The sequence below is a fragment of the Ipomoea nil genome, unplaced genomic scaffold, assembly GCF_001879475.1.
Source record: "Ipomoea nil cultivar Tokyo-kokei standard unplaced genomic scaffold, Asagao_1.1 scaffold0688, whole genome shotgun sequence".
In the NCBI taxonomy this organism is placed as follows: domain Eukaryota; kingdom Viridiplantae; phylum Streptophyta; class Magnoliopsida; order Solanales; family Convolvulaceae; genus Ipomoea; species Ipomoea nil.
In genome coordinates this window covers 7,242,313-7,264,190 of record NW_017617116.1, presented here as the reverse complement: position 1 = coordinate 7,264,190, position 21,878 = coordinate 7,242,313, and the positions used below count along the sequence as shown (strand labels likewise).

Below are 21,878 nucleotides of genomic sequence, written 5' to 3'. Positions count from 1 at the left end.
CAATAACTCCTCTAGGCTCTCCCCCCCCCCCCCCCCCCCCCCCCCCCTTGCTAAAGTAGAGTTCGCCAAACATAATAATGAATAACCCTATCCTACTATTCTTTGTTAGAAATTTTAACTTTAAAGTTTAAATTTTGAATAATATTATATGCATGTATTTTAAATTTGGAATAATGGTCAAATAATTGAACTGCACACGATAATGCAATTAGGTTACTGAAGTTAAAAAATTACAAGCGGGTCCTTAAACTAACCAATTTCATTCAATTTGTCCATTTTCAAGTTTTTCATGTTGGTAACATGTTACCTCTCCACCTAGGATGCATATGTGACATTTTTTAAATAAATTATTATTTTTAAATGGAGTAAATACCCAAAATGGTCCTTCGGCTATAGCTAAATTCACAAATTGGTCCTCGACTTTTAATTTCAACCAATTAAGTCCTTAACTTTGCAATTTTAACACAATTTGGTCCTCTGTCTATTTGACCGTTTGTTGACTGTGATTTTTTAGGATATATATGTAATTTCATGGTCCATCGTCGGGTTTTTAAGGTTCTGGTTGCATTTCCAGACCGCACTGTTACATTTGAATCCACTGCCGAAAGCAATCTACCAAATCCGGTCACCTTTCTTCATCCTCCCTTTGGATTCAATGTAGTTGAGTTCGTACTAGAGCGAAGAAGACGACGTGTTTCTAAATCGGTGCAACGTCATCCTGGAGGCCTCCATGTGGTCCGACGAGAGCTGAAGGTTCTTCTGGAGATCGTCGGTCACGGTCAACAAATGGTCAAATAGATGGAGGACCAAATTGTGTCAAAATTACAAAGTTAAGGACTTAATTGGTTGAAATTGAAAGTCGATGACCAATTTGTGAATTTAGCTATAGTCGATGGACCATTTTAGATATTTACTCTTTTTAAATGCCACATATGTATCCTAGGTGGAGAGGTAACCTATTAACAACATGAAAAATCTGAAAAATAGATAAATTGAATAAAATTGGTTAGTTTAGGAACTCAATTATAAATTTTTTTTAAGTTCAGTGACTTAGTACATTTTCGTGGTCAGTTCAATAGCCTATTTGACCTTTATTCCTTTTAATTTCTATTTTGTATTTTACTCCTTACTTATATCGAATTTTTTATTCATCCCAAAAAAAAAAAAAAAAAAAAAAAAAAGTGGTGGCAGGGAGGCAGGTTTGAATTGACATTTCAGCTGCGGGAAAGAAAAGAGTCTGGACTGATACAGTTTAGTTCATTTATTGGACTGACAACTGATTTTCTTTTGGAAATTTCTTTTAGAGCATCTTTAGTAAGGTACACTATCATCTTTTAGGCAAATTTTATCAGAGTCTACTCTTTTTTTTTTTTTTTATCCTCTTTTTATAAAAAGAAAAAGATGGAAGAGTGAAGGTACCATGCCCCATGCCCCAACCTGTGCATGTTCACCCTTTTCTTGCATTCACACGCAGGGGCGGATCCACTATGAAGTGTCCTGGACTCCTGTATTATTATTATTTTATTTTTTTAAATCATGAGGTGATTCGGGTCTTTCTCCATTCGCTTCAAGAAGCACGAGAGCTGGCCTAAAGGGAATCAGCACTTACGGGAGTACCCGGGTTATCACAAAATTTTTCCCACAAAAAAAACTCATTTGCCACTTAAATTATCCTATTGGGTTTATGAGATTAATTTTTAATTCTAATTGACTTGTTTTGAATATTTTTTTTATCGCGTTTTAATGTATTCTAATTAAGATTAATTTATAACTCGCCCTCTAAATGTTTCATTTTATTTTTTTTTCTTTTGCCCCAACTAAAAAAGTTTCTGAATCTGCCCCAATTTCACACGTCAACAGAAGTTTTTGTGGAGTACATAAAGACTTGTGAGAGATAAGGCTGCATGTACTCAAAAGGAGAATTGATTGAATTAACTACAATATTAATTTATCATTCAGAACCTCAAAGAAATAGCAAATAAATTCACTAATGTTTGTTTTTTATATTATTTTAAACGGTCTGCAAATATGGTAATACTGGTTAAGAGTTTTATTTTCAAGTCGGACAGTAAAGAATGGACTAGCATCCCTTCTTTTTCTGTATTTGCCAATGTGCCAAATGTAAAGGAACTAAAGTGTATGCTTTTCTTCCATGCTTTTTTTTTTATATTGGTGTTGAAAGGGTTTTCTGATTCACATTGCGCGTGCCACACGAGGCATCTACTGCATAACACTGATTTCAATATATATGTTAGCGAGCTTCACTCAAAACGTACATTTAAAAAATAGTAATAGATTTTTTCATAAATATCATAGCGACACGGGGACGAATTATTCCATCTAATGAACTATCTAATATAATACAGCCCTAATAAAAATGATCACTCTTTCAGTGTTTAATTCACAGTTGAATTATTATCACACCAATAATGGTACCTAAGGTGGACATTACTTTAACAAAGTTTAATGCCCGGACCGTTTCATAATTTAGATGTGACCGGTAAATTATTGCGTGGACCATAATAAAAAATACATTTTTAATATATTAAAAGTACATTATTCGTGTATTGAATGTACATTATATAAAATAATGTATTTTCAATACTCAAATCACTGCTGGAAATTATGAAATTTTCGACCAATTGAAAGTGATCTTAAGATCACTTTCAGGTGGTCGGAAATTTTATAATTTCTAGCCGTGAATCACTTTCAGATGGTCGGAAATTTCATAATTTCCAGCAGTGAATAATGTACTTTCCCTGAATATAATGTACATTTTTAATATATTAAAATTATATTATTTGTGTATCCACACACAGCTGTGGACCAATAATGAACAAAATATTATGTTAGTAATTTTTATTTTTTATTTTAATGCTACTGACTCTATTACATTATAATATAGTATCTGTTCAAACATAGTTTCTCAATCTAATGAAGCACAAAGAGTTAACAACGCCTCCACGGAGGCTCGATCTCAATCATGGGAACAACCCCTCAACCAAGTTAATTAGACAATTGATTTGATAACAATAAGGTTCCAAGTTCGATTTTTCGTGGAAGTGATTTATTGACATTCTTAGTTTGAACTGATCAATTATATATCAATAATCTAGGAAGATTCCTCCCAAATACTCTGTCAGGTTAGGGTTTAACCTTTTGGAAGAATAATCTACGAAGCTTTCAGATAGCGGATACCAGCTAAAAATGTCATCTACCCATAGTTATATATATGCATCCAAACAAAATTTATGATCCTGCACCTAAACAGGGTTGTGTCTATATTATATACTAAGACTCCAACAGCCCATTCACACTCATGCCATAATTGTGTGTCCATCCAAGACTCCCACAACACATTCACACTTACTCACACATAACAGTTTTATCTATATCCGAACAAAAAATCAACAAGCCCAAAACCAAAACATCATATTCACTTACATAAATGTGTCCAAACATAAATTAATATAATCCTGCAAAACCTTAGCTTCAATTATATATATGATAGATAATACATCCAAAACGACCCATTCACACTCGCAACAGTTGTTATTCAGTGGACCATGGTCCACACATCGTTATCTGGACCATGATAGTCGAATAAAACTGTAGCAGAATTAAAGTGATACTTTAGTGTTATTATAATGAAACTAGTGTGTGTGAAAGATGAAACTAAAAAACAAAGTACATTATTATATTGTTAAATGAAACTGTAGTATAATTAAAATGATACTTTAGTATTGTTATAATAAAACTAGTGTGCATGGAAAATGAAACTAAAACCAAAGTCATACAATAACATAGAAACTAGTGTATATGAAAAATGAAACAAAAAATAGAGCTCAAGCAATAATGTATAATGAAACTATAGTAGAATTAAAATGATACTTTAGTATCACTATAAATGAAACTAGTGTGGAGGAAAAATGAAGCTAAAAAACATAACAATATTGACAAATGAAACTAAAGTGTAATTAAAATGATACATACTTCATGGTCCACGCTAGCATGCTGCTACATAGACCACGGTCCACAGTAAAATTTGTCCACTCGCAATAGCTAGTCTGAAACTCTAGACACATCCATATTGATGAAAGGCTGAAAGCCATGGCAGTTCTTGAATGTAAATTCAATGATTTCTATAGTTGTGGGCTTTGAAGATGCATATATGTAGTTTTTCCATGGATTATGAGAGTTGATAGTTATTGGAGCATATATGCATCTTGAGCCCAAAGACTTCACTAAACATATATACAATGTTTTATACATGGGCTGGCTAGCTAGCTAGCTAGTTCATTGATTGTTTATTTTTATGTCAACTTAATATAAATAAATGTTGTTTATCATCAATTTGTGGTCCAAAAATGGATAGCACAAATGCATGTATCTTAGGGCTGAGCTTGAAGCCTCTCCCTCCTTTATAATGGATTCCCACAAACCCATGGTAAGTGGGCATCAATCCCATCATCACCAACAAGGCAATAATCATGGAGACATGGAGTAGCTACCATCTTAATTGTCACTTAATTTTTTGTGTTGTTTTGCTTGCCTTGTCATTTTATCATATATATGCTTATCAAGGTTAGATAAGCAATTGTATTGGCTCAAGCAATAATAATGAATAGATCGAGATTCACCCCAACTAAGTTGGTCGGGATTAGACAATTGCTTAATTAACGAGAAGGTTTCAAATTCTCATGGAAACTGTTTATTATATTGGTCTTGGTTTGAGCCGATCAGCTATGATTTATGAGCAACTTAAGCTGGTTTACCGGCCTCCTTATGATCATTTGTCACCTAGCTAAGGTTCAGTTACCCAGAGTAAACTTTCAGATAGTAGCTACGGGATTTCTCTTAAATCAAAGAACTAATAATGAATACTTATGATGCATTGTCTTATCAGGTAGTCATACTCAAACAGTTATGTTTTGACTCTTGTTCTAGTAGTATGTAGTGTAAATCACAAGAATGTAAGTACACAATATACATGAAGATTAATGGCATAAACACATGTAGAGACTTGACTTGAAAGCATGCATGCACATGCAATGTCTTGATATGATGCAAGTGAAGTCAAATTAAAGGTGACAACTGGTTGCCATCCAACATCACAAACATATGTAATTTGCCTGTAACTAACTAAATCAAAACTGAAAAGGGAATGGATATAAATGATTGAACTGATAACAGCATAAAGAACAGGAAGAATGTATAAGTGTTGTGTCATGTATTCCCCTTTGTCCCCCTCATGGGCCAAACCCAAATTAAACCACAAGACTTGTGCATATGGTTAAGTGTTGTATCTGTTTTTTCCCCATATCATAGCCTCTAGTTATGTAACATTATGGGAGAACCCCAACTAAATTAAACGACAATTGGCTTAATAATCACAATATTTTAAATTCGATTCTCTATGGAAAGTCTATTGGCCTTCTTGGTTTGAGACAATCAGTTATATGAACAGCGAGGTAGCCCTCCTTCACTTCAGACCCTTTATTGTCACCAATAATCATTTCCTCCCATGCGTCATCCTCACCGGACTTAGACCCTTTTTTAAGCATCGAGTTGCCTTTTTCCCGCTATGCACAGGCCCATGAAAAGAAATCTGAAAAGATGCCTGCCACGTGTTACTCATGCGCCACAAATGACGTGTGTCACTCACCCGCCACAAATGACGCGCAGTGTAGGTGGGGCCGGGGACATCCTGCCCCCCACCCACTGCTAATGACAGGTAATCAATTAGTCCAAACGATTAGATAAAAGTATCACTCAACAATTTCTTATAGAGTCAATATAATGTAGATCACATTTGGATAAATGGTGGATTATTGTGCATTGTATAAGCACAAAAAAGTTCATTCCTCTAAGCATGCAGGAATGTGTGTGTGTGCTAACAGCTATTAATTGGCTGCCTCAATTGGAGATAATGGGGTAGCGTTGCCATAATGCCATGGGTATATATGTGTGATGGTGACCCTCAAATAGTGTATATATATACTATATAGTGTGTGAAAAGAAAGCTAATTTCCATTGCCAACTTTTGCCCTCTTTTTGTCTACCTAATTGGGGCATACATGGTCCATTGGTCCCCCTTTAATGCCCTTAATTTTAGGGCATCCCTCCACTACTCAGCCCTGTTATCAGGGCATTGCATGCATGCGCTTCTGAACCAGTTTTTCTTTTGTTTTGTTTTTATTATTCAAAAACGCTACTTTTAATTTCCACAAAAATTCATCCATGAAGTGACATTATTTGTATAATTTTCTTTTACCCCAAAAAAAAAAAAAAAAAACCCCTTTGTTCACAAAAGGATCCTATGTGAATTTTCTAGATAGAGTCGGTTTCAACAATCGAAATTAGCAATTTAAAAACATGGAGACAGATTCAAAAAAAAAAAAAAAAAAAACATGGAGACAGATGTCATCTAATGTTGATTATTAATGCATCAATTAAGTATTACCGAAACACCCTTTCAGTCAAGCTCATCTCACAAGGTCTTCTTAGTATGGTTTACCAAAATTTCTTGTGTAATTTGCATATTATTATACAATAATATAATTTACGATTTTATCAATGCAGACCCTTAGTTACTACTTACTAGTTGTTTGACTGTGGGTATCCCTTTATCGCCCAAAATAATTAAACACATTAAACTTTTATTTGAAAATGTGGAATCAGATCTGACTACCTGAGTGAAAGTGTAATTGTTTAATCCCAAGTTGAATTGAACCGTGCTTAATTAATTAATCTTATCCTTTAGATCGATCTTTGCGTAATTAAGACCCGTGAATTAAGCATGTTAATCCTGCAATTAACAAAAGTATCATGCTACAATTATATTATCCAACCACAAATTATTAATCATTCAACCCAAAGTAACAACTCACCAACTTCTATAATTGCACTTTATGTTTCATTAAATCCTTTTTTCATGGGTTAAAAAAAAAAAAAAAAAAAACTTTTTTGCCTTTTTGAATTTTAAGGTCAACAAATTAATTAGTAAAATCTATTTTCTTCTAAAATATTATTCACCAAACTAATATTATGTAGACCGACTCAAATATTACACTAAAAATAAGACTTGAAATATTATGGTTACCAAACCAACAACCCAACCAACACAACCTTTATTTGGCTTACTTGATTTTTTTTATGAGGTCACAACATTACAATTGAAAAGCTTATACCTTTTGACCTCCCAAAAATTGTCAGAGTCCTATGATTTTCATTTAGATCAATCACGTCACTTGTCTATATTGAGATTACTGAATTTGATGAGATGATTGAAAGAACGCTTTACGTGTTATCTACTCATTTAGATAAAATTGACTTCTCAATTTCTGAGATTAAGAAAAGCGCTTCGATGATAAAATAATAATAATAATAACAATAATAATTATCATCATCGAGAACAGACACATACGCTCCGTACAACACAAGCAAGAATTTTCGTTTGTGAAGGGGCAGAAGGAGAAATAGCAATAAATGCAGGGAGTTGAGAAGAAAAGTTGGAGAGCAAAGATTATGGGTGAGGCCCAAAATAGGGAGAAGAGTTTGATCATGGGCCCCACGGATCGGCCACGTTCCAACGTTTCAGGCAGACATATCTCCAATGTCTCTTTGCCTTTACTTTTCTTCTAAGACTTTATTAAAACATTACAATTTGCTCTCCTTATAACAATTGGCAACATATTAGCCATATTTGGTAAATGGCTGTTAACTTATAGCTGTTAGTTGATTGGGTTGATTATGGAGTATAATTAGTTAACAACTTTAGTAGATTGTAAGAAGGTGTTTGGTAAATTAGTTGTTGACTGTTTAGACAATCAGTTCAAAAATCACATAGAACAAGTAAGCAACACTAAAATGCATTAAGTAAATCTTGTATTGTGACCCTAGTCAGCAAAGAATCACACGATCAAATGTAAGCCAACATAAGTTGCTAATAATTGACCGGCTCAAATCAAAAAGACCAATTGACTGCTCCCGTCAAGAGTCAAACTTGTAACCTTGTAGTTATCAAATTAACAATCTTACTAATTTTGCTGGAGTTAACTCTCATATAATCTTATTTATTTGTATGTTTCGTTGTATTTTAAAAAATAATTAAAAAACTAGAGATGTATTTAGGTGCAAGAGTAGGGTAAGTGGATTTCATTATGGAAGTAATTATTCCTCTTCAACTGTCTTTTGCTTTCAGTTGTGATGGCTTTGTGTTACAGCTCAGCAACCGCGTTTGTACGATGCTTTCTTTTGCTTTCCTCTTTGTCGCACATATCTGTCGTTTATACTTCAATTCTAATCTCATTTTATCGCAATAAATTTTTTGAAAAATATATGGTGCTTCATTAAAAGTAGGCCGAAAGAATATCTGGTGGGAGCAGATTCCAATATATAGTAGCAGACTGCTGATAAGCGGTAGTTGCTAAAGCATGAGCTAAATAATTATCTAATCTAGGAATTAAATGGAACGAACAAGACTGAAATAAATATGCAGTAAGTCTGCAGCTGTCAATGGCATAGTCTAAGTATGTGCGCAGCACAACGGTTGGTGTAGTAAGATAGTGATGTAGTGTCAAACAGTCCATATATATCTCGACATTCTGTTCTCCTCGATCCTTCAACCACGATAGAGCCTCCTTACATGCGAGCGCCTCGGCCATGAGTGGCGAGGAGCATCCTTGTAACGGTCCGCTGCATGCCGAGACGTAGCCTCCGTTCATATCTAGCAAGACCGCCCCAAATGCAGCTCGGGCCGTCCCTTGCATAAATCCTCCATCCACACGGCATATCCTCCTGGGCAGACCATATGATGTTTCGGCAGCATGCAACTCGACACCATGCAGCCCGGATCCCCCTTGCGGTTGTACCGTCCCAGTTGGCAGCGCAACAGCTCGGGCTGTGGGCAATGGATGTGCCCGCGTCCATGCTAAACCGGCAGCAGCAGCGGTTTTGAGTACCGCCTCGGGGCGTGGTAACTTTGCCTCCTAGACCGCCTGTTCCTTGCTCTCCAAACATTGTATAGAATTGCTGCTGCATATAAGATTCCATCAAAGTCTAGAACATTTAAGAGTTCACCAAACCAATCATGAAAAACATTTGTGACTATATTGGGGATCGTGAGGTTAGATTTTTCCCAAATGTTTATTGCATAATCACACAACACTAGAGCATGCATTGTGTCCTCTTAAGATATTCCACACATGGCACATTGTGGCTCCACATCCACCCTCTTTATAAGCAAGTTTGTAGTGGTAGGCAATATATCACTAACGGCTCTCCAAAGAAACATTTTCCATTTTGGTGGGATTTTGAGTTTCCATAGGTGTAGCCATTTTGTAAATACCCCATTATTTCCTTGATATTCTCCCACTATTAGTCGGTATCCACTCTTAACAGAATACTCCCCTCTTGGGTCCCCATACCAGTACCAGGTATCATCATAATCCAGTGAGATGGGTACTTTCAAAATCTCTGTTACATCACTAGGTTGAAATATGTCAGTTAAAATTGAGGGGTCCCAATTTCCAGTTTGTTGATCAATCAAACCTGAGACCCTGGCTCCTTGCAACTGTAGTGGCATTTCTGTCTGTATCATAAGGTCATGATCATTCCGTAACCAAGGGTGGGTCCATATGAGTGTAGACTCCCCGTTACCAACTCTGCGCCTGACCCCACCACAAACTATACTCTTTGCTGCCATGATGCTCCGCCAGCAGAAACTAGGATTATTTCCCACTTGTGCATCCATAAACGACCCTTTTGGGAAATAACGAGCCTTATACACACGCGCCACCAAGGACTCAGGCTTGGTCAACATCCGCCATGCCTGTTTCCCTAACATTGCTAGATTAAAGGCACGCAAATCTTTAAATCCCAACCCCCCATACTTCTTAGGGATACACAGCCTGTCCCATGCTTTCCAATGTATTCGCCTGTCAGTCCCAGAGTCCCACCAATACCGATTCATAATTCTCTCTATCGCCGTACACACGGATATAGGCAGCAAAAAAACACTCATTGAGAACGTAGGCATAGATTGCGCTACAGTTTTCAATAAAATCTCCTCATCTGCCTGCGAGAGCAGTTTTTTATTCCATGATCCAATCCTTTGACGGATTTTATCCTCAATATAAGCAAAAACTGCTTTTTTGTGTCTTCCAACAAAAGAGGGGAGCCCCAAATACTTGCCAAAATTCGGGGCTTGTGTCACTCCCAAAATCTGAGCCACATTATCCTTATCGCAATAAATTTAAAGGTCAATAACCCCTTGACTTTCAAATTGGGAGTATTTTATCACTTCCTTTGTTTTTTCCATTTTTTTTCATACAATATGATATTCACGTTTGATATAAGAATTTTTAACTGTTTTGAAAAAAGTTAAAATTTTTGAAAACATATGTATAATGCTTAATACGATATTTAATGCCTAATAAATTTTCATTCTCTTATAAAGACGTGTCGCATATATGTTGTTCTAGTTCGTCAGACCTTTTGTTTGAGTGCTCAGACTTAAGGTCTTAATATATTTCATTCTGAGAGACTGGTGCTACAACACTCCTAGCATCATCGAGGGTAGCGACTTGATTTTAAGGAAAGTATGTTTTACATACAACTTAGATCTTTTCATTGTTTTCGTTAGATTTATAATTTCAGGTTTGAAAACCCTCTTCTGGTTAGTGTTATATATATATATATATATATATATATATATATATATTGTACATCGACTTATTCACCAGTAACATAAAATTAATATGTCGTTATTTGAATGTGCGTTATGGATGAAACCCACCTTGTACTCTTAATTGAGGAAAAACTTATAAACAAAACTTTTTGTCAATAGTAGCATGCAAGTGGAACATGAGTAGTTGCATTTGAGCATTAAATAGTGGTTACCTAAACAAGTGACTTCATGGGATAGTAACTAAAGTCTACTCTCTCAAAATTCCATCGCATGAAATTCAAAAGAAATTTAATGCAAGTAAAGACATTTTCATAATTTAATCTTAAATTTCACATTCTGATGGGACAAGATCATAAAAGAATAAATCACGATGATTTAGTGTCCATTATATGATAATGATTATTATAACTTAAACAAATAGAACTTATCTCGAAAGAGTTATCAATAAGTAAATTAAAACATAATTCTCACACATAAGATCACTTGTTCAATTCTTACTAACATTTACTCATTCGATCGTGCATATTGCACATGTTCTTCCCTTGCCTAGTTGACAAAACTTTGCCATTAATTTAGTATTATCCGTCATTTTGTCCCAGGGAAAAGAGAGTTGCCACACGTGTCTTAGTATAGTGGTACGTCTCTTGACTTGAAGTCATGATAGGAGGCGACAATGTAGCGGTTCAAATCATACTAGAAACGTTAATGGGAAAAGGGTCTAGGAGGATGGAATGTGTGGATTTGATCAATTGTACGCGCTTGAAAACTAAGGTTTCACTGGCAGGTTTATTGTGTCACTCGTGATTTACCTCTATAATAATTCTAGAGGCGAAATTTTGTGGCAATTGTGAGTTTAGAATTACCTGAACAAAATTGGGATCACGAAAGTATTTTTTTTTTAAAAAAAGTTATAAATGGAGTTCGCCACATACCTCCATGTCCGTACACGACGCGTCCGGTCAGATACGTGCGCACTAAGATTCACTGCGCCGTTTTTCATTGGACCCACTCGTGGATTCCGGCGACATTTCCCGGCGAGATATCGAGGCTTCAATGGCGATCTCTGGGTAAGTATCTGATTTCTTCTGTTTAGTGTTCACAAGTCGAAATTTTTACGTTTCTTAGGAGCTCCGTAATAGTCATTCAACCTTTGAAACGATGGCCGAAAAAGAAAAAAATTAAAATAAAATAAAATAAAAAAATTCCCCTCTCTCTCTCTCTCTCTCTCTCTCTCTCTCTCTCACGCAGTAGGCGTGATGTGTGTGTGTTTATGGTGAATTGATGCCACCACAGGCCCCCCCACGATAAAATGGTCTTCTTCCCAACCAAACACACTTTCACTCTCTCTCTCTCTCTCTGCTTTTTTATCTTTTGGGTTTTTCAAAAATTCAGAACTGTATTTGAACAGAAGTAACTGAACTAGTGCTTTACTGAGTTAACTCGGTATATCTGCTTTCTCTTTCCGTGCTCTCCGCCTATTCGATTGATTCAAGAGTTCATCCCAAAGCGCATCTCAATTCTGGTGATTTTTTTCTTCTTGTTTTCTCCTGTTTCGAGTAAGAATTAACTTGGAATTGATTGAGATTTCGCGTAAAGTTTGCATTTTGATTCTTTGGGTTGGTTTCTTATCCCATTTGATTGAGATTCTTGTGGTTTGGATCGAACTTTGGTTGCTTTTTTGGGTCCTCTTTAACATATTTTTGAAATTTTGTTCTGCAAATTGTATTTTCTGTATTTTATATTACTTATATATATGCATACACAATATTGGCATATATAAGTGTATTATGTATAGTTAAGTAATCTGATGCTGCATTTGGAAAGAGAAGCTGGGATTGCCATTGCCATATATTGATTGAAGGTTTTTCTGTTTCTTGAGCACAGAGTTCAGATTTGGCATTAGTGGAATTTAAATTGATGTCTGGGATGCTTGGTTTGGAAGGAAAGCAAAGATTTTGGATTGTAGATTTGTAGCATTTGGCTTTAAGATTATCCATCTAAATTGAGGATAAGGTTTGGTTGGATGGAGGTTGCAAAGCGGTGGTTTAGTAAGTTTAGTCTCAAAGAAAAGCCGAAGCCTTCGAAGAAGAAGGAAACCGCTAGTAATGGGAAGGAAGGCCAGAAACCGGGTGCCAACGATGAAGCGCCATCGAATGCCACTAAGCAAAAGGTTGCTGCTGCAAAGCAGTATATCGAAAAGCATTACAAGGAGCAAATGAAGAGTCTGCAGGAGCGTAGGGAACGGTATGGTTCTAGTCATCCGTCCATTGTACTCTCAGTAATCTTTGTCACGTCTTGTTGAGCATATAGCCATTAATGTGCAATCCAACTATTAGCTTAGGCTTTGCGTTGTCTCTGCCATAAAGGGGATGCATTATATATTTGTATTTTGGTGCAGGCGTAATGTGCTGGAAAAGAAACTGGCTGATGCTGAGGTTTCCGAGGAAGAGCAGAACAATATTCTTAAGTACCTTGAAAAAAAAGAGACAGAATTCATGCGTCGTCAAAGGCATAAAATGGGCGCTGATGATTTTGAGCCATTGACGATGATAGGAAAGGGTGCATTTGGCGAGGTATGACCTATCTCTATTTTAAAACTGCTATGGGCTTAGCAAAATGGAAATACGAATGTACATTTAAATTTTGTCGGTCCCCTCCTTCCAAGACTGTCATATCTAGCCTGCAGATACTTTTAAGCGTGTTGAATTTGAAAGATTGAAAGGCCTGGTGGGTGGAGAATAACAACCACCCGCCAGTTTGGTGGAAGCAAAAATGAAGAATCAAAGAAGTAGAAAATGTATTATAATACTGAAAGGTTACAATATATTTCTATAATTCTATGTTTCTAATGAAGAAACATTGATATATATACAGACACATATTCATAAACAGACATAACCCTTTGTTTTTCAACAAAAGGCATTATTTTTTTATGTTTCATGTGTAATGTATTTCAGGTTAGAATATGCAGGGAAAAGGCAACTAGCCATGTCTATGCCATGAAAAAGCTTAAGAAATCTGAAATGCTTCGTAGAGGCCAGGTGGAATTATATTTTGCTTTCTAAATGGCTGTATGGAGGTTTTCTTGGTCTATGCTTATTTTGGCTTGCCATCCCTCGTCTTTTCCAGGTCGAACATGTCAAGGCAGAAAGAAATCTACTTGCGGAGGTTGACAGCAATTGCATTGTCAAGCTATACTGTTCTTTCCAAGACGAGGAATATCTTTATCTAATAATGGAATACCTTCCCGGAGGAGACATGATGACTTTGTTGATGCGTAAGGATACCTTAACTGAAGATGAGGCGAGATTTTATGTGGGGGAAACGGTCCTTGCTATCGAATCTATCCATAAGCACAACTATATTCACAGGTGGATAGAAATGTCTGTTGTTTGTCAGATATAATTTACTGTTTTTGAAGAGGAATTATTGATATGTTTTTCTTTTCGTAATTTTGCAGAGATATAAAGCCTGATAACTTGCTTCTTGATAGAAATGGCCACATGAAATTGTCTGATTTTGGACTATGTAAACCGTTAGACTGCAGCAATCTTCATGAAAAAGATTTTACGGCAGGAAATAATTATAGCGGTGCCCTTCAAAGTGACGGGCGCCCTGCCCCTCCAAAGCGCACTCAGCAAGAGCAACTGCAGCATTGGCAGAAGAACCGGAGAATGCTTGTGAGCTTCTTACTACACTATTCACTTCTAGGCCATGTCTCACACGAGAGTTTTGGGTTTCTTGAAATTGTTCTCTCTTTCTTGACTTTATCTCACTTGAAGTTCACAACTTTAAATTGCTTTCTCCAATAAGATAGAATATAAGAACTTACCCACAAAAGCCGAAATCCCTCGCCTGGCCCCCCACACTCCGGCCCGATAGGATTTGTGGAGGCGGTAAATCACGGTGACTTAGCGGCCCATTAGGTGGGAGGACCAGTGCCTGGTGCTCACAAGGAGCCCTTCTCCAATAAGACAGAATATAAGAACTTACCCACAAAAGCCGAAATCCCTCGTCTGGGGCCCCACACCCCGGCCCGATAGGATTTGTGGAGGCGGTAAATCACGGTGACTCAGCGGCCCATTAGGTGGGAGGACCAGTGCCTGGTGCCCACAAGGAGACCACCACATTGGGTGTAACTCCCACACTGCGGCTATCAGGACTCGATTCTACGTCCTTGCCCACAATCTCTTATGGACTTATTTCGCTTTGCATTTATTAATGATTAACTAGGATCTTGTGGAAATCTCTTATGAAGTAACAATTTTTACGGTGTAGGCTTATTCCACTGTTGGAACACCTGATTATATTGCCCCGGAGGTTTTATTAAAGAAGGGATATGGAATGGAATGTGACTGGTCTGTATCTTGGATATGTTCTCTTTACTTTTTGTACAAAAAGCTTCTATTCTTCTGAAATACGTTATTCTGGATTTCTCAGGTGGTCACTCGGTGCAATTATGTATGAAATGCTGGTGGGATATCCTCCTTTCTATTCAGATGAACCTATGTCTACTTGTAGAAAGGTAAAAATCAACATCGGCCCATTTGCCTCTTCTCTACAGTGGCAATGACGTAGTTCAGAATCATTTAGGGCTCGTTTGGTTCGCGGAAAATATTTTAAGGGAAGTGGAATTGGAATTCCATGGAAAAACAATTACTAGGAAGATGAATTTCATTGTTTGGTTGGTGGAAAAAGAATTACTGGGAATACTAATTCTATTGTTTGGTTAGATTTGAAATTGTAAGGAATAATGAGTATAAAGACCTATATGCCCCTACAAATTAATAAAAGTAATATAATTAAAAGAGAAAGCAAGGGTAAAATGGGCAATCTATTCACTTTTTCTTCCCATCTTCCATGGAAAACAAAATCCTTGGTCCAACCAAGGATTTTGTTTTCCTCAAATTTTGGGAATTCCATGAACCAAACACTAGAAAACAACATTTTCCTTCACTTTAAGGAAAATGTTTTCCTTTGAAAAACATTTTCCATGAACCAAACATCCCCTTAATTATATATCCAATATGTCGTTTTTGCATTACCCGGTTATTTAGGCTAGTGTTCCCATGAGTCCACCCTTCCCCATGAGTCTGTGTGGACAGATCTGGGCCATTGAATACTTGAGATCAATGGCTTAGATTTGGCCAACTGTGCAACGCGAACTATGCAAGTGAAGTGCACAGTTGGCCAAATCTAAGCCATTGATCTCAAGCATTCAATGGCCCAGATCTGTCCACACGGACTCATATAACAGGATGGACTCATTTGATCACTAGTCGGTTATTTATTTTGTGGAAAACTCCGATTGCAATAAATCTTCTAGGCTTTGACTTCAAATTTCCGTTTTCAGTCCTAAGCAGGAAAGTCATATCTGTCTCATTGCTGCAGATTGTAAACTGGCGAACGCATTTAAAATTTCCAGAAGAGGCAAAACTATCACCCGAAGCTCATGATCTTATTCGTCGGCTTCTATGCAATGTTGAACAAAGACTTGGGACAAAAGGTGCTCATGAAATAAAGGTATTTTGATAAAACATAAGGAGTATATATCGGTTTTGAAGTATTCTTTACACTTGAAAAGATCAGAGAGTTAGGTATCTTCCTTTTGATCTCTATTTTTCAGGCTCATCCGTGGTTCAAAGGTATCGAGTGGGATAAGTTGTATCAAATGAAAGCTGCATTTATTCCAGAAGTTAATGATGAGTTGGACACTCAAAATTTTGAGAAATTTGAAGAGGTCGATAAGTCCCGGTGTTGCTGACCTTTGGTTTTGTTCATTAATGCTTTGCTTTTAATCGTTCGGTAATGTGCTTATTGAGTCGTGTCTGGTTTGCTTTCAGACTGACAATCAAATTCCAACGGCAATGAAATCGGGTCCATGGAGGAAGGTTAGTATGCCTAAGAGGAATCAATATTTTTTGCTAAAACTGTTTATTCGTTAAGAATCTGCCAAGCAACCTAGTTTGTTGCCACCAAAAACATGGTTATCATCGTGCAAATTATGACATTCTTTCCGATGTTTAAGGTGGTCCTTACTTTTTCAACTGTCCCTTTTCTTGCTTCAGATGCTCTCTTCCAAGGATGTCAATTTTATGGGTTATACATACAAAAACTTTGAGATTGTGAACGAGAACGAAGTTCCTGGAATTGGTACGTCGCTCATTCTATCATTCCCATATAAAAATGATCTATGGATTTGCCCCGAGAGATCCCTTCCCTTCTCTTTTCCCTTCACTAACTTCTAATTTCATCGAGTATTACTAGGATGTTTGAAACTGTATGTACACTTGAAAATGGATTGATCTTCTCATTTCTGTTTTCAGCCGACCTGAAGAAGAAGAGCACTAGACCTAAACGGCCAACTGTGAAGGCCCTTTTCAGTACGATTTCTTTGTACAACTTTCTCCTACATAAATTCACCCTTTGTTCAATGTAAATTGTCAAGGTTGCAGAAGGCGTTAGGCGCTAGTCGGGCAGCCGGGGGTGCCTAGGCTGCCCAGTAAAATAATAATAATAAGGTGTAGCCGCCCTAAACCCTAAAAAAAAAAAAAAAAAAAAAAAAAAAAAAAAAAAAAAAAAAAAAAAAAAAACTCGGCCGAGTTAGGTGCCAAGTCGGCCAGCCGACTAAAAGGCACCTAGGGGTGAAATCCCCTCGCCCTTAGGCTGTCTGCCTCTTGGGCCGATTTTTACAACACTGATCATTTACTGTCATATGACTTTCGTTAATCCTCGTACACCATCATTTGGTCTGTAAGGAATTTAGCGTTCCGCTTTCATATAATCACACACCATCTTTTAACCATTATGTTATCACACTAGTAGACTGTTGGCAAGAAAACATCCTAAGATGTCGGTTTTACATGGTTGCAGAGGAAGATTCTGATTCCGGTTCTGTCCAACAAAACCAGGGAAGTTTCCTTAATCTGTTGCCTCCGCAGTTAGAAGTCTCGAAAGGCGAGGAATCGAAACATCTCTAATCTGCTGACAGTGTCAGGCAAAACCATAGTGAATCCATCATACAGAAAACAACATTTATACAGTCTGATCTTATTCCTGAAAGTTATATAGTCTGTGTTGTGATGCTCCAGTTCTGATGATCTTTGAAGTGTAAGTATTTGAGGGAAGAAAAGGGCTCTGTATTTGCCTTGCTTCTTTTGCTTCTTCATCTTGTGTAAATTATTATTCTTGAAGTGCAAATAACATTTTTTTTTCACTCAAGGTGTTTTCTGCAGTTCCCCACTTTCTTTATAATTCATTAGTTTAGGTGGTAACCAAACTGTTAATGCAACTATAAGATTAGAAGTTTGAATCAGTTGCCCGTACGGGTTTAGCTCACTAGCTCGGTAGGTCGTATTTGGGAGAAGATACCAAGATTCGAACCTCAGTAGTGGCAGTGTGGGGATTATACTGAAAGTGGACAGATCCTTTGTGCACAACAAAATTTGGCCATGACTGTTGAGTCATTGTGTCTGCTAATGCTCTGTAGGATCAGGGTGTGGGACCCTTGGGGTTGAGATTTAACATTTTGGGAGAAGAAGGCTGAATCATTTTTTATTTTTTTTTGGGTGGGGTTTTGGATGAAGTCTGTTGAGCATATAATCATTAATGTGCAATCCAACTATCAGTTTAGACTTCCGAATGGAGGGAGGGTATGTTGTAGTAATTGGAGTTTTTGTGAGGCAAGAGGGGAGGGTATGTTGTAGTAATTGGAGTTTTTGTGAGGCAAGAGTCATGCAAGTTGGTTTGTCTCTCGCGTACAAATAGCGCCCAAATTTTTTTTCCTATTGTCCTTCTTTGTCTTACATGACATGCAAAAACTTGGTAAAAAATTTTATACTGATTATAATCAATTATTTAAACAGTTGATAAGCGAATTGATAATGCAACTCTAAAGCTAAAATTTTAAATCACGTATCCTCCTTAGTAAGAATTGAACTCTGTCGGCTCAATTCAACTTGATTTTCCATGGGATATGAAAGTCAACATAGTTCTTAAATATAATTATAAAATACGGAATAATTGTTATAAATGAGATTTTGATAAGGACATTATCACATATGCAAAGTCCTCTACAATTAAATTAGTCAACAGGCAGCTATCAATTGTCACAGTGAAATTTGGCTCACATAGACAATTATTTATCCAGTTTGAATTTTGTGGTGAATATGTATTCCAACTGTAATAAATGATGTATATGCATTATTCATGTGATGAATATGATTTTAAAATTCCCCTCATATTTTATTAATTACGGTGCTATCGGTCAAATTTGAAACAAGTAACATTATTCCCCACTTATGACATTGCAAAAAATGTGAAATATTATACAACTTTGTATACAACTTTGTATAATGTGAAACCAAATACCTTAACCTTATTTATATAAGGATAGGTAATCGTCCACGTACAGGTCGGCATTCAAATTTTAAGATTCTCTAATTATACAATAATGCATTCTCTATTCACCTAACCTAGCCACATTGTCATGGAATTAGAATACGGACTCATCAGGCATATAATCCATCAAAGCGAGAAGACTTGTACTAACAAAAAGAAGAAGAAATACTAGTTCATATTATAATTTTGAACTATGTGCTCCTGCATGGCTCATGAGAATCCTCAACAGTTGCGGTTTTTGAGAAGTTTTTGCATGTGTGATTAAAAAAGAGAAAATAGGAAGGAAGAGAAAAAGGGGAAAAAAAAACAAAACAAAATCTGAATTAAAAAAATAATCGCATTAACGTGCCCTACTAGGCGCTCCTGGTGCGCCTCACGCGCATCAGGCGAATTTGTTCTGACTGACTGGTGGAGCCCACAACAGACTCCTGTCTCAAAATGGGTGACTTTTGAGTGGATGGATCATAACTGTTGTACATAAAAGTTACAAGTTTGATAGATTTAAGGTTTTCTTAGTATGATTTATATCTGATCTGTGTGATTTGTGCGTTATTATATAAGAGTGAGCTGATATAGGCATCTTTATGGCCGGTCTTTCCAAGCTACCGGTCCCATATATCATCTCAAATTAAACATTTACACCTAATAATCTATCAGTGTAACAAATAATAGCCCATATATGAGAAATTGTTAAAAATAGTCAACACGTAGCGTGATCTTATTTGCTGGCGTAGGTGTGAGAGATAGCAACGTTGTAGACGTAGGAGCAGACAACATCTACATGGACTTTCCCTTCCATTTGTACTCTGATTTTATTCATTAATTATGGTGTCAACTGCATATATACTTTTATATTTTTTAGAAAATACGTAGTTGAAGACGACGTAAGGAAACTATATTAATTTCAAAGAAATCATTTTTTTTATAAATAAGATTTATTAGTAATCGGTCAAAGCGAGCGGGTGGAACGAGGTGCCATAAGAACTCCCAACAAATTATACGTGGATCATGAATAAATATTTATTTTTAATATATTAAATATATATTATTTAAGTACTTAACGTTCATTATTTGGTATATACGAGATGAGTGAACAATTCTCAATCAGAATAGAGTGTCTTTTTTTTTTTTTTTTTAATAGAAACACTAATGATAGGTATTTAAGTCCAAAGGAATAACTTATCCTAAAATAATAATAATAATATATAGGTGTACATGAAAACCTTGAATCATAAGTACTACTCTAGAATCTATCTTGCCGGATGTGAAATTACACCAATATGTGAATGTATAATGCCTTACCAAAACTAAGATATATAATTAATTTTTTGACAAATATTTGAAGTCATATATATTACTTTGTATTTAGTAATGGATAATACAATACCTTAGCCTTAAAATTAAAAACACATTGCATATTATATTATGAAAAAATGTAGTTGAGTCCGAAAATGATGGTTGAATGGATGGAACATGATTCTTATACCAGAAAGTTATGAGTTTGATACTTTTTAACACCTTCTTGGTTGAACCCGTTATACATGGTCTTTTTAGTGTAATTTACCTCTCATGTATGATTCGTGGACTTCGTGGGCTATTACACTGGAATTGAGCGAAATTTACTTGGGCACTACACACACTCAAATATGACTGCAAATTTCTCTTGTCACTAACAAAATGTTCTTCGAGCTAAGTAATATATATAAATTAAAGAAATGTATTTGTTGTTTGTTCCACAAAATCTAAAAACAAACATATATGAAAGGAATTAGTTCACCAAACAAGATTGGGAAAGTTAGAAAATTGGGTCAAGACTTTTTTGTATGGACTGCATGTTTGGCTGCCAATAAGAGATAGATTAGCTTTGCAATCAATCAATTAACTTTTAAACTTTATTAATTGGAGAAAAGAACTTGGTTAATGATAAGGATAAGCTTATGTACTTGCAACAATATTATAAAATACATTGATCATAACATCTTTGTCATCATGTGATTTCACTATTACTGATATGGAATCTAACCCACCTCCCATATACAAATACAATATATATATATATATATATATATATATATATATATATATATATATATATATATATGTCTCATATGTTACTAGAAGATGATATAGAGGTAGGGATGTAGTGGAATGGAGCGACAACACTTTGATTTATAAGATCATAGATCGAGTTCATAGCATGTTATTTGAAGGTGTGTTATATATGGGTGAAATTTGTCTTATTATCTTAACAAAAAAAAAAATGATCACAATGAGGTAAAATAGCTTATGTTGCATATAATTGATGGGTTCAAATCAAGAAGGGCAATAGATAGTTCTTTTGTTTTGAGGGTTCACTATTGAATTGGGTTTGATGAGTAGGTCGAGGTGTGAGGCAATGCCTCTGCCCCTACCCTTGCGATATGATATAAGGGTAATTTTGTAAATATACCGTAAGTTAGTATTAGATATAAATATGATGCTTATAATACTGAATATATTGTCATCACAATTGTCTAAACTAGGTAAATGTTTTATTTCTATGTTCAAGATTTTTTTTTATTTCAGACCACATGAGATCCATATTTGATAGCAACTCATCAATGTTGATGTCAAATTGGAATTGAAGCCAAGAAGAAGAAAGAAATGACATAAAGGGAAAATGACAATATTAGTATTTATGCATTGCATGATAAAATTAATTTAATTAAGTCTTGGTTAAATTCTATTTGGGGATAATTTTCTTAAGAATGTCGGTCATATTTCATTCAAAGTAACTCTTTTAAGAGTA

The 21,878-nt window shown here is 35.9% G+C and overlaps 1 protein-coding gene across 4 annotated transcripts; it reads left to right on the top strand.

Moving 5' to 3' along the window:
* Positions 1 to 11,651: 11,651 nt before the first annotated feature.
* LOC109175644 (serine/threonine-protein kinase tricorner-like) lies at positions 11,652 to 17,906 on the top strand. 4 transcript variants are annotated; one of them, XM_019324954.1, is made up of 14 exons: positions 11,652 to 11,757; positions 12,575 to 12,934; positions 13,089 to 13,263; positions 13,648 to 13,731; positions 13,820 to 14,061; positions 14,151 to 14,370; positions 14,969 to 15,048; positions 15,131 to 15,215; positions 16,082 to 16,213; positions 16,317 to 16,430; positions 16,534 to 16,581; positions 16,759 to 16,843; positions 17,017 to 17,073; positions 17,564 to 17,906. In XM_019324954.1, exons 2-14 carry the CDS (start codon positions 12,714 to 12,716, stop codon positions 17,668 to 17,670), a joined length of 1,650 nt encoding a protein of 549 aa, XP_019180499.1. In that variant the 5' UTR covers positions 11,652 to 11,757; positions 12,575 to 12,713; the 3' UTR covers positions 17,671 to 17,906. The 4 variants fall into 4 exon arrangements, with proteins under 4 accessions (XP_019180499.1, XP_019180496.1, XP_019180498.1 ...); XM_019324951.1 differs by lacking the exon at positions 11,652 to 11,757 and adding an exon at positions 11,796 to 12,212; XM_019324953.1 differs by lacking the exon at positions 11,652 to 11,757 and adding an exon at positions 11,796 to 12,212 and having other exon boundaries at positions 12,570 to 12,934.
* The last annotated feature ends 3,972 nt before the right edge of the window (positions 17,907 to 21,878 follow it).